Raw genomic sequence first — 13,326 nt, forward strand, 5'->3', positions numbered from 1 at the left:
CTACAGCCGCGGTGATAGCTCTGCCTAATAGTTATTAAGTTCTTAACTCAAATAAAGCAGGGATATAGCCTTAAAGAATACAACAGAGTGATATTTCTAACATTTCTTATCTCAAATAAAGTACAGTGACAGTCTTATGTGATATAGTATATCCCAGACATCCCAGAGTGATTGCAATATCTTATTTCTCTTATCTTAAAAACGCAAGGATTTCAGTATTGCTCACTAAACTCACGATGACGGCTCTGACTAATAGTTCCGAACTCAAATAAACCATGGTGATAGTTTCAATGGATACAGTTAAGATCACTTAACCCGCGGTGACAGCTCTGTCTTAAGGTTCTTCTCTCAAATAAATCATGGCAATAGCCTCAAGGAATACAACAGAGCTCACTAAACCCACGGTAATAGCCCTATGTAATATCATTATCTTATTATTTCATTGAAGTTGTAATTGTCAATGACTCTCTTGATTGACCGACTGCCTTTAATTGATTGGTTAAAATGTCTTCAATTTACATAGGAATCTACAGATGCCTTGTTGAGTTATTGCCTTATTTATGTCCAAAGCACTATTCTTAGTATAGAAAAAGCAAGGATACCTTCCTTTGAGGTTCACCAATTCTACATATTTTAAGCATGCGGATCTTAGAAGTACCGTGATTTTAAGTTTATTGTCGTTAAATCTTTATTGATATGTACATGTTTATCTGGCTATTACCATTAGCAATGAGTTATGAAAATCATGTTTCTTCCATCAGTGCATTCACATTATATAATGATTAAAATTTGAATGCTTCACATGACCTAATCATGCTTCTGGAATCTTTAATTAAAGAAAGATGATAAAACGCATGTTGATGTATCTTAAATGTATAAAATTACAATCACTATAAATACATGTATAATAAATTGATAAAAATCCATCGTTGGTACTCAGTAACAAATAATCATTTGTTATGTAAAAATGCTCTAAATTTACAAATTTTGTTTCTGTTGTTTCAAGTGTTCAAGTGAAAAATTAGTTATCAATAGAGATTTAGTTTTAATGATAGTAAAAACCTGATATAACTTTTACATATTGAAAACCTTATAGCTTTAAGATTTAAATGCATTGTGATTTTTATTACCGAAATCAAATTTCAAATAACTTGTGTGAAACACATGTATATCAGTGTACATGTGACAGGTTTACAATGATCATAATTCTTTTTAAAGATAAAAATATAACAGGAAGAAGAATAACATGAGGCAATATTGGATTTAGTGGTAATCGATACCATTTTTTTGTTGTTTTTATATATTATGGTTCGTGACATTTTGACCTGCAAGTTTGATAAGGAAATTGTGATAGCAAATCATACCACACAGAGTTTTTTCCATTGGGATATTCGGTCTTTATAGAAAGATAAATCGAGTTTTTTTCAAATGCATGTACATTAAATTATTTTGATATATTTCTTCTTAAAGGTTTGCTTTTCGCACGAGGACAATGCAGATAATCTTAATTTAAAAGATACAAAACTATATATCTAAATAATGCATCATTTTATTACATAATTATATAGTCAATAGTTTATAAAGGCATTGAAAACTTTACTGTGTATGAATGACTTAATTTCTTAAGAAAACCAAACGAATAAGTTATATATGAATTAAATTCTACAAAAATATCAACATAGGCTTATGTATTCAATTTTAGTAGCTCCGTAAACGTCTTCAAATACAATTATTTATTATATATATCAAAATATTAAATTATGCTTTAATGTGATTTTTTTCATTTTCTTTATTTGCCTATAAACACTTTTAAGATTAACAATGATATGGTTTGTTTGTCTCAAGACCTTCAGTACAGTTCATCAATATCTACAGTTTAAGACTCAAACTAACCGTCATAATTCATTTGCAACTTTGAAACAGGTTTCCCTTAAAATATTAAAAAGTAATATCAGATTCGCAATTGTTTTTATTTCCCACGACAACCCCCAAAAGCAGTGTGATGTTGACATGACGGGAAAACAAAAATCCCAAATAGAGATCAGAAGTGGAGACATACCAGAAACAAAATAAAAGAAACGGAGAAAATCAAGTTTTGAAGAGAAAACACCGATTTCAAAACCAAAATGTGAAAGACATGAAAAGGAGCAAGGTGTAGAGCGACCCTCAACGAACACAGAAACATCGGCTCTATCTTGTAGTGGAGAAAATAAAAGTTCTAGAACATGCAAAACTTGTAAACCATTAGCCAAAGCAACAAATGTATAAGTTTTATTGGGCTTTTAGTGAAGTCAAAAAATATATGCATTTAGATACATGATACATGACTGGAATGAAGAACGTAAAATAAACTTAAACGAGAACTCTAACTGACTGTGAAAAATACTCCTGCAAACACTTTTAATTCCTAAATCAAAAATCACTATAGAAAGAGACAAAAGCTGTCTTTTCTTGTCATCTAATATAAAGCACAGATAGAAGCTGGTATGAGTTAAGTTGTCCAACTCAAATTGTTCTTTCTGCATTTTGTCGATATTTTTAGAAATTGTGTATATATGAATGTCTACATCTGTGCATCTGTGCTTTTCTGACTTGTATTGTTATGTGCTTGTTTTTTGTCAGCTTGACTTAATTTTTATCTTTTACAGATTATAAGATTAGTTTTGCTTCAGATTTTTCAATACTGGATCACATTAAGGCATTTCATTGCAAATTTGTAATAGCGAATTTTTTACTTTTGTCTTCCTCGGGACTGAATTGTCTTAATGTCCGTCTTCTGTCTTTATTTATCTGGCTCTTTTAAGTGATTTTTCTTGTTGCTCTGCCATCTTTTAAGGCATCGATAACTTTGGTAATGGTCATTAGGCTGCACTTTTTTGTACATATATAAAGGATCATGTACATGCTCTATTTAAATCGTCATATGTAACCATGACCATTGTTAGAATTTCACCTGGCGGGGGTTAATTTTATCAACCTTATCTTGTGATAAAGGAAAATATTGGGGCTAAGAGTGGGGTTTTGTACGCCTTAAGCCGTTTAAACTCCCCAGTGGTGTAACTACATCTGGCTGTTCCAAGGCGGTACCCCTCTGTCTGTGTTCTTTGACGTGTTTCACATGTCGTTTTGAATGTTTGCTTGCTTTGTGATGTCTACCTTATTTAATTGTCGTTAACGGTAACTATTTTCTCAACACCCCCATTATCCTATTTTATTACCCCCCACCCTTTCACACTTATAGCCATGGTCCCTTTAATTCCCATATGGACCCGTGGTAGATTATATTACTTCACACATAGAGTTTCTTTCGCCGCCCTTATGTCAACTCCCGGTTTGGGTTTAGGGCCTTCTTCGTGCACTGCCTTGGTAGATTGGGTATGTCAGGGGCTGCGTCCTGTGAACATTGCCTTTGACGTGTTGATATTTATTCTCGTCTTTTATATTCCTTAGTCGATGGTCATAAAAAGATTATCATGTAAAATCAGTTTATTTCATTTGCAGAAAAAAACAGCTTAACGTATTCTACCTATTATGTTAGGATTGTTAAAGATTAATATTACGTGTCGTTTTATGGTATTGATTCTTCTCAATGTAATTGATTAATTGATGCTTATCAATAGCCTTATTACATAATATAACACTGGATATTTCTATTACAAATAATAATGTTATTTGTGCAAAATGTTTTTGATCATTTGACTATAAAATATTAAGAGTTAAACTCAGAAATACAAACAAGGCATAAACCATACTGAGAGTAAGTATTTTAGTTTAATATTTTCTTATCTTATTTACATTTATCTAGTGTTTTATTCTTAATATTTATTGAATGTGAATAAGATGTTCAGAAAAAAGCGAAAGTTCAGATTAGGTAAAGACTTATTGTTATCGACTCTCTTTGTGAACTTTGGCCAAGTCATTTGAATTTATCGGTTAAAATTGCTTTAGATTTTAGTGCTGTTTAAACAGCCTTCTATTAAAAGTTAAACAAATGACTTCCGTTGATTCTGTTGATTAACTCATATTAAATGAATAATAATCAAAAGTTATGTATTGCATCGTTAAATTAACAGATTGCTAACTAAGAAAAATATAACAGCATAAATCCTGACAAGACTTTAACCTATATTATTCGGTCGCCTAATAGCCTATGTACTTGGTAAGGTCCGTTCGTTATGATAAAAAGGTATATCGGTGTATTTCAAAAAGGAAATGATTAACACTGAAGTTCACTTAATATGTGTTAGTGAGTGATCCACCTTCATACCTTTGAATTACTTGTATCATGTACATAATGGATTTGTAAATAGGAATATACAGATGCATTGTTGTTTCATTGTGCTTTGTAATCTTAGATATAAAGGTTTTGAAAAGCAAAATTTCTTGGTACAGAAAAGAGCTTAGTTACTACATATTTAAGGAATCAGGTGGATCTCATGTTATTGTATATAGAAAGATAACTTATTTAGTAAAAATAAAGACTTGTAATTGTGTTACTTCCCTGTGTTTTTCCTCCTTTATTTTCAATCCTAATATACAAATATTCAACTCATATTAATCAAATACATAAAGTATAATTTCAAATAAATGTATTCAAATTATGACAAGTATATTTGTATAGATAGATAGATAGGTAGGTAGGTAGGTAGGTAGGTAGATAGATTTCGGACAAGATAAACATGTTACGTGATAAACAAACACAATATAGATTAAAACAATAACAAATGAATAAATAAATACTATATTATGTAAATTATGACATATTCATAAAACCAAGGATAACATAAAAAAGGGCAAGCTCTTATTTCCATTGTGGTCCTTCTAACAGACGTAAAGAAGACAGTTCGCCTGGACAAACAATAATTTATCCTCGGCTTTGCCTCTGACAATTTGTTGTTTTTTCTAACGAATGTCTTCTTACGTCCGTAAGAAGTCACTTTTGAAGAAAAACTCGTTCTGTATCCATATATTGACGAACTTTTGTCAGGATGTAAGCTCCAATATGCATGGGTTATATCAAGAGAATACTGAACAGTGATGCGCCGTTTTGATGTTATATCTTCTAACGTAGGCATGTGAAAATGCTGTCTACGAATTGCCTCATCTCATGCTTTACGGTCAATACATAAGTCTGGGCTTTTTTACGACAAGGGAATATACCCAATCTGTAGGCTCATTGACTTTTGTGATTAACAATGCTTTGAAAAGTGATTTAGATTGTTACACTTGTAGCATTTAGCCAATTTTTCCGGACAGTTTGTTCTCTGGTCATATCGCGTGCCACAACGTCCACAAACATTAAGTGGTCCATGTACTTACATCTTTTTTTTCTTAATGGGTCCATTTGATGATTGTTTTCGTCCATTATGCATCTGCGTCTTAACAGTGTAAATTGGCTGTTGCGAAGCTGCCCCTATGGTTGCCATCTGATTTTGGCAATATTACACTCATGATTTTTTGTAATACTTTCTTTATCCGAATAGTAATTGCTTTCATAGTCAATATTGAAAAGTCTTATAGGTTGCCAAATTGAAGGTGAAGTTTGGTCTTTGCCTTCCTTAGGTATCAAGATTATTATACTTTGTATTTTGATTTCTGATATTTCGCATATTTTTTAGACATAATTAATACAGGTAACAAAATATGTATTTATTTTACTCCGATATATCTTGTAAGATGCTGTAGTTAGTCCATCAGAACCAGGTGATTTGTGATTTTTATTTAAAAAAAATGGTTTACATTCATTTTCACTTAGAAAACCTTCATGCATGTTTTGTTCATTTGGTAATCCATTTGTATCATTTTAAAAAACAAGGAATATCTGTTTCTTTCTGTAGCACTTTATTGTACAATGATTTATAAAATTTCACTTCTTCTTGTTAAATCTGATCAATTTCAAAAAAAATCTTTATTATCTATGACTAATTTTAAAATGATTTTTTTCTCTCAGTATGTCACTTTTCTAGATTAGCAAAATATTTTAAATTTTCTTTATTTCCTTCAACATGAATAGCTTTTATTCTTATTAATAACTACTATTTATTTTATTTTCAAATAAATTTTCTTATTCATTTTGCTTTACGGGTATTCTCTCTAATACATTTTTTCATCCTTATCATTGGTATTATTTTTTTTTTTTATCTATTGTTTAATGTGCGCAGTTAAGATCAGCAAGTTTTTTGCTTAAAGTGTATTTTTTTAATTGGTTTTCATGAGAAATCAAAGGTCAGAACCAAAAAACATTTTATTTTGGAAGAGAAGATGTCAGAACCCATTAGTAGCAAATACTGTTGACGAAATTTGAAGAGAAAGGAACAAATACTAACCGATAACTGATTGTTTATGTATTACCTTTAACACTCAATTGCAAAATAGCAAACATCTTTTATGTTAAAATGGTTAAAATTACATACAGTGTTAATGTTGTTTTAACTGTTTAAGAAAAATTACTTTTAAGGATTGTACAAACTTAATATAAATTGTCAATATCAACAATCTTTTATCTTTTAAATATTTATGCATCGACATTGTAACTATTTTTATCAATATCAAATTTCATATAACTTGTTTGAAACACACGTGTGTCTTTTTAAGGTTAACAATGATCACAGTCCTTTTTGAAAATAAAGTGTAACAGGAAGTACAATTACATAATGCAGTATATGATCAAATAGTAATCGATACATTGCTTTTGTTTCTATATCATTATAATTATAGTGAAACATTTTTTAGTTCGATATAGCATATTACACATATGTATCATATGATTATGCAATCATTACAAATTCTGTACTTTAGTAATTTATAATGGCAGTAGAATTTCTGCATATATTCTGTATGATTGACTTAATCTCTTACTGAAAGCCAACGAATAAGTAATATCCAAATGTATATATAGATAAAATTGTAAGACATGATTAGCTTAGGCTAAATGATCTAATTTTGTGTATCTTTGTTAACGTTATCAATTTAGCATATGTAATAAAAATATTAAAATATTCTTCAATGTGATTTTGTTTTACTACCTACATTTGCTTCTTATTATTTTTTAGATTAACAATGCTGCGGTCTGTTTGTTTCAAGAACTTTGTAAGGTTTAAAGAATATCAGTTGCTGGACTTTTCGGAAAGTGGACCTTTCATTTTCATAGGCGAAAATTGTTCAGGTAAAAGTTCTGTTTTTGAAGGTATCCGGCGCTGTTTAAAGTTGCAGTTTAGTTCATCAATATCTTCAGTTTTTGACACAAACCAACCGTCATATTTTATTTGCAATTTTGAAACAGATTTCCCTAGAGATAATAACAACAACATTTTATGCGGCTTTGTTTTACTTCCCCCGACAACTGAAAAGAACGAAGAAAATGATGATGATCTGACCGAAAGCCAAAGCTGCGCAAAAAAGGTGAGAGGTGAAGACACACCAGATAGAAAACAAGAACATGAAACAAAATCAAGCTTGACTAATAGAAAGGAGGAAAGTGTAGAAATAAGCTCAACCGAAACAAACGTTTGCCATCCTGAGGCATCGAATCAGTTTTGTAGTGGAGAAACTGTTAAGGAATTTAACCCAGGCAGACAAAAACATACAACACGCTTTTACAAATTTGCGATGAAATGTGGTGATAGGAGTGATCCGATGTTTATCAATTTAGTTGATAAATCTGAAGATGGAACTAATCTTATCATATGTAAAAGGTATCAAATAAGTCAGACTGAGAATCAACAAGTACATAAACAATTCAAAAGTACGATTTTAGAACAAAAGAAAGAAAGCATGGGTGTAGACAAATATATAGAAACAATATTCAAAAATATCGACAAAATGCAAGAGGATACAAGCGAAGGATTAGAGTCAATATTGGAACTTTTAACAAAAGATATTATTTTTACCTTCCCTTTACGCTCAGTTGGGCCTTTGCAATGGTCTGAAAGTAAACGCCTCGCCAGTGAATATCGGGAGGCAAATTATACTGAAGCCGAAAACAGGTGTGAAATTATAAAATATTTCCTCGAAGACAACGGCGAAAAATTTGATAAAGACAAAGAACAGGAATATTTTAAACAGGTAACACAAATTGACGACTACCACTTCACGCTTAAAGATGGCAAGATCAATTTACCAAAGGGTAAATTTGCTTTGCTAAAAACGCCAGAGGGAATATTAGAAGCAAAAGGTTTTTCTATCGTAATATCAAGTAAACAATACAAGACCATTTTGCTTGAGGAACCAGATAGGGGAATGCATCCGCAATTTGTGGAAAGAATGACACAAATAATCAATCAAGAGAAAAAAAGTAAACGTGTTGTACTCATTACACACCAGAAAGGATTTATTACCCCTCGAACAGTATCTGATACATTCATCTTCAGGTGTACTGGAACAGGTCATCGAATCATATCTGGTAAGTCTATTCTTGAAAACGACGCAAATATGAAGAAATTGCGACTGTTGACATCGCATCATGTACCTGACATTTTCTTCGCTCGAAAAGTTTTATTTTATGAAGGTGACTCGGAAGAACTGTTTCTAGGAGAACTTAAGAGCCAAATTCTTTCTGGAGATTGTAGTGTCACTCCAAAATTGTTTGAAAAAGATGATGCAGAGCTATCAAACAAACAGTTGAAAAAATGTCTAATTGAATATACTTTTATTAAAATGAATAGTAAAGACAATCGTAAATTTTATCAGTCAATATGTAAACAACTAAAGCTAGATCATTTAGTTCTTGTAGACAGAGAAGCTGTAGCTAACATGCTAGTGGATCGCAAACCAAAAGGAGAAAAGGAAGACGAAAGATTGAAGGCAAAGGAAAGATCACGAAAAGAATGGGAAACAATCAGAAGGGACATAAAAGAAGAACATATCTTTTTCTGGTTAGATGGTAATATAGAGGATATGGTGTTTGCAATGTGTGAAAATAACAGCAAACTGGAAAGCGATCTTTTCAAACAAAACGTGAAACGTAAAAAAGGGAAACTTTTTCTTCACGATAGGGTTAAATGCAGTAATATAACAGAAAGTGTAAGACTCCTTCTTGATAACTGCAAACCAGAGCACGACCTTGCTGCATTCATCAAAAGGCTGATGGAATAACTATTTATGCAAAATATTCATAATTATTTTCAATAATCATTACAACAAAGCAAAAAGTATCTATCTGAGGTAAGATGTTCATGCCGTGTGAATTTTGTAATATTAAACAGATGTCAATATTGAGCTTCGACATTTTCATAATATAACGTCATTTATTTTAAAAGTAATAATATTAACGTGCAACACAGCAATGATCATGTATATCTGCCGTTTTTTATTGGTGTTTCAGGATTTATAATAACATGATGTAATAAAAGATCTGCCATGTGATGTTTTGTCTACGTGTCTCATGCACATTGTTACATACGTATGCATGTTCATAGGATATAAGGCAAATATATGCGTCACGTTAGCGTGACAGGCCTTTTTATTTTGTTTTGTTTGACGCCATTTATATCAGCTGACTTCCGATAATCAGGAATTAAACAACGTTATTAAAGAACCACTGCAATATTTTGATTATTTAGTGTTTACACAATGCACATAGATTAATTACTAGGCAAAGATTAGTTGTTACAAAACACATTTGACACCTGTACTTATGAAAACAGTACTGTGCAAAATCAGGAAAATTTAGGCCGATTGTGATGCTCGCCAATGTGCTTCTTTCCGTGGACTAGGGAAACAAAATTAAGGAAAACAAACAAATCATTATTAATGGCAGCATAAATTCCAGTTCAAAATTGAAAAATTGATTTCATTTGGTATACTTGATAGATAAGCTCCAGTTTAAAACAGATTAAAACCTCAACATCTAATAAATGTATTAGATCCAGTTACCTTAAATGATTGAGATTGAAAATATAAAAAGGTAAGGCATAAACAAATTTACATTCGGGATGAATATAGTAAGCACCTTCAATGACAGAACGAAAATTTCAGAGATAGACGTACATAATAATATCAGAGTTGTTTTTAGATATACATGTACATTACATGTATGAAACAATACAAGTTTTGCTTCAATTATTAAAATCAACTACAACGTTCTGCTGTAATTCCTAATAACCACAAATACAAACATTATATTCTGAAAACATAGAGAGGTTGGCTATCTTAAATGCCATAAACATTAATGCCGGACTCTATCAAAAGCTTTGAGATTATCACAAAAAATGTTGATTGCTTAGTATCAAAAGACTTACAAATTTGGTTATAAATGTCTTTTAATTGATAAATAATGGAATGTTCTGGAAGGAAGCCCGAATACTTTTGAATTTCATTAAAATATGTATCCTGGCTTCTGATGTTTTCGACGCTGCAAGGATTTCATGGGCTATATAACTATCAAATGTCTTTGCAATCATAAAATTGATGTATTGCACTACTAAGCATTCGATTTGACATAAAAACACTTTCAAACAAAAATAACAAACATTTACCGATAAAGGTCAACAAACTGACTGCAACCCAACTTCCACTTCCTGTCTGATGATGTCATAGTTTTTGACGGTTGTGATTGGCTATTGTTTTATTGTACAGTTATTGTTATATTAAATATCAAACTCTAAAATTTTAACATTGAACAAACAACTTTAATGTTTTTTTTCTATTTTTAGCATTTTTAATGTTTTTTTTATAAAAGAACACATCACTTTGTTACTATGTGTGGTTTTAATTTCTCCTCTTCTGTGCACTTTGGGCACAGGAAGGGGTCATTCCTTCTTTAGGACTTTTACTGTGGAACAGAAACTTAAATGGACCCATTTGTCACATTTATCACAACAACCCCAGGACATTTATGTGAGACTAACACAGTATTTAAAGTCTGCTGGAGTATGTCTACCACAAACAGAACACTTTTCAGTATCTTGTCCATCATCAGAGTCAGAAATATCTGAAGCTGGCAATTCCACATTCTTGTGTCTATTTAAACCTGAGGTACTACGTTGTTGTGATAAAGTTACAGCAGAATTTTTTTCTGGACTTTCTTTCCTTTTTAGAGACAAGTGGCTTTGGTTGTTTCTGTTGTGCAATATGATATTTCATCTTATTATACACAGAGTCCTCTGTTATTGCTTTCCCATCCACTACTTTACTAAGTGTCTTACGAACCTTTGAAACAGTTACAGTCTGTAAGATTTGTCCACCTCTTTTCTCTAGGAATAATCAAGCATCTGCAGTTACAGGTTCCTCAATTTGGTCAGATTCATCATGCTGATCTTTAGCAACATCAAGACATGCATTTGTTTCATTACTGGATTGAAATGATAAGGACGGAGCAATAGCTGCATCACTGATGACACTAGAGTTAAATGGAAATATTCCACAACGCTTGAAGGCTGATTGAATGTTCATAGGTGTGTGTTAGAGTGGCAGTGTAGACTTTTCTTGCAATCTTGCTTACCTCATTACGTGTTATTTTTCGACCCCCTGACTCTCGCAGATACTGGTGGCAAGCTGCATTCCAACCAATTTCAAGCGGACCAAAGCACGAGACATCCATGGGCTGTAACAAGTGTGAACAATGCGGTAGAAGAACAAACAGGATAATATGCTGATCTCTAGCCCACTCAACTAAACCTAGAGATACATGGCTCTTGTGACCATCATACAATATCAGAATTGGGCTATCACTGTTTCTAGCAGGAAGAAGTGGTTCTAAGTGGTAATGCATGTATGTTTCAACCAGGGTCCAACCAGAGTCTGAAACAACCCCATGTGCCCCTGGTCATGCCCCTTCCATTAGTGCTGCCTGCATTCTAGCTCCAGGAAAAATGAAAAAAAGGTGGAACCTGATGACCTAAAGCAATCCCCCCCTATAACTGTCACTGTCTTTGACCTACCAGCTTTAACCGCTTGTGCCTTATACTGTGCACCTGCAATAATCTTTGGGGGTTTATGTTCAAGACTTAGGCCTTTTTCATCAATATTGTAGATACGTGATGGCTTATCTTTCAAGTTGTATTTGTCTAAAATAGACTCTAGCTCATTAAAGTATCTGACAATAGTAGGACGTGTTGCTGACTTTGCCCGAGCAATTTCAAGACTGCGTGATTTTTTTACCTTAAGATTAGGCCACCTATCTAAAAAGCTGTACAACCATGTAAGACTGAATGGCTTATTTTTGTCACGGATTCCCAAATGAATGGCATAATCAGTGGCAAGGTTTATAGTTTCCTGCCTAGAATAGCCGTAACCTATCTCAGCCATGGTTATCAAGTGATTACAGAGGAAAGCTTCTTGTTCCTGTGTAAACATTGTCTGTGGACCAGACCTCAAAGTGTCAATATGAACTCTGCCTTTCACTCTATCTTTAAGTGTAGTGATTGGAATGTTAAATTGTTTTGCAACTCTCTCTACTGGTAAACCTTGTTGCATCACAATATAATATGCCTCTTGCAAATCATTGGCATAATATGATCTGTATTTGCCCCGCACATTTGTTTGAGGCTGCAATAAAAAGAATGAAAAACTGCTAAGACTGATAAGGAAATACCATGTTGTGACGATAATTTTGGGAACAACCTGTATATAAATTTGACTTGTCACGTGACTTTATGGTTACAATGGCTGCAGAAGCAGACGAAGGAAAACTTTTTTACTAAAATTTTATTGAGAATGAGTTTTAATGAGGAGTTTGAGAGGTAAGTATTTTAGGGTTAGTATAATCATGTAAAACATACACTATTCAAATCAAAATCGATCTTTTACCTGTCTAATTTCCATTTTGTTTCAGTTGACAGTTTAGCGTCATGTATCCAGGTTATGTTTATTTCCGGGTGGGCGGAGCTAAGTAAAATCACGCGAGATCACAGAAATAAAGGGAAATAACCACAACCGTCGAAAACATAGGAACGTCGAAAACATAAGATGCCACGATATATATATATATTTGTTCAAAAATGATTCTTTCAATTATTTTTCCAACACAACTTATTAGTGATTTTGGTCGGTAATTAGATGCTTCATCTTTATTTTCTTTCTTATATAAAGGCATAAAATGAGCCAATTTTCAATTAGATGGGTAAATATTGTCATGTACGGTTCCAGTAAAAATTAAACAAAGAGGTTTGTATATTGATTTAAATGTTTCTTTCTACATTCTATGACTAATTTTATCGGGACCAGCAGCTTGAATGATGATATATCGGTAAGTGCTTGTTTAGTGTTTGAATTGTCAACATTTGCAATTGAAAACAAACAAATCGTTCAACGTATTTGCTTTTTCTATGTCAGAAAATGATATATCTGTGTTATTACATTTTATAAGAGATGGAATATTTCCTGAAT

At 32.3% G+C, this 13,326-nt stretch overlaps 1 protein-coding gene across 1 annotated transcript; it reads left to right on the forward strand.

Moving 5' to 3' along the window:
* Nucleotides 1-7,058: 7,058 nt before the first annotated feature.
* LOC132748987 (uncharacterized) lies at nucleotides 7,059-9,363 on the forward strand. Its single transcript, XM_060738651.1, has one exon. It carries the CDS (start codon nucleotides 7,060-7,062, stop codon nucleotides 9,091-9,093), a length of 2,034 nt encoding a protein of 677 aa, XP_060594634.1. The 5' UTR covers nucleotide 7,059; the 3' UTR covers nucleotides 9,094-9,363.
* The last annotated feature ends 3,963 nt before the right edge of the window (nucleotides 9,364-13,326 follow it).

This window comes from Ruditapes philippinarum, unplaced genomic scaffold, assembly GCF_026571515.1.
Source record: "Ruditapes philippinarum isolate M1 unplaced genomic scaffold, ASM2657151v2 ctg11884_1_1_1_1, whole genome shotgun sequence".
Classification (NCBI taxonomy): domain Eukaryota; kingdom Metazoa; phylum Mollusca; class Bivalvia; order Venerida; family Veneridae; genus Ruditapes; species Ruditapes philippinarum.

What these genes read in the sequence shown, in the direction of transcription:
- LOC132748987 (XM_060738651.1), top strand. Translation starts at nt 7,060, where the DNA reads ATGCTGCGGTCTGTTTGTTTCAAGAACTTTGTAAGGTTTAAAGAATAT.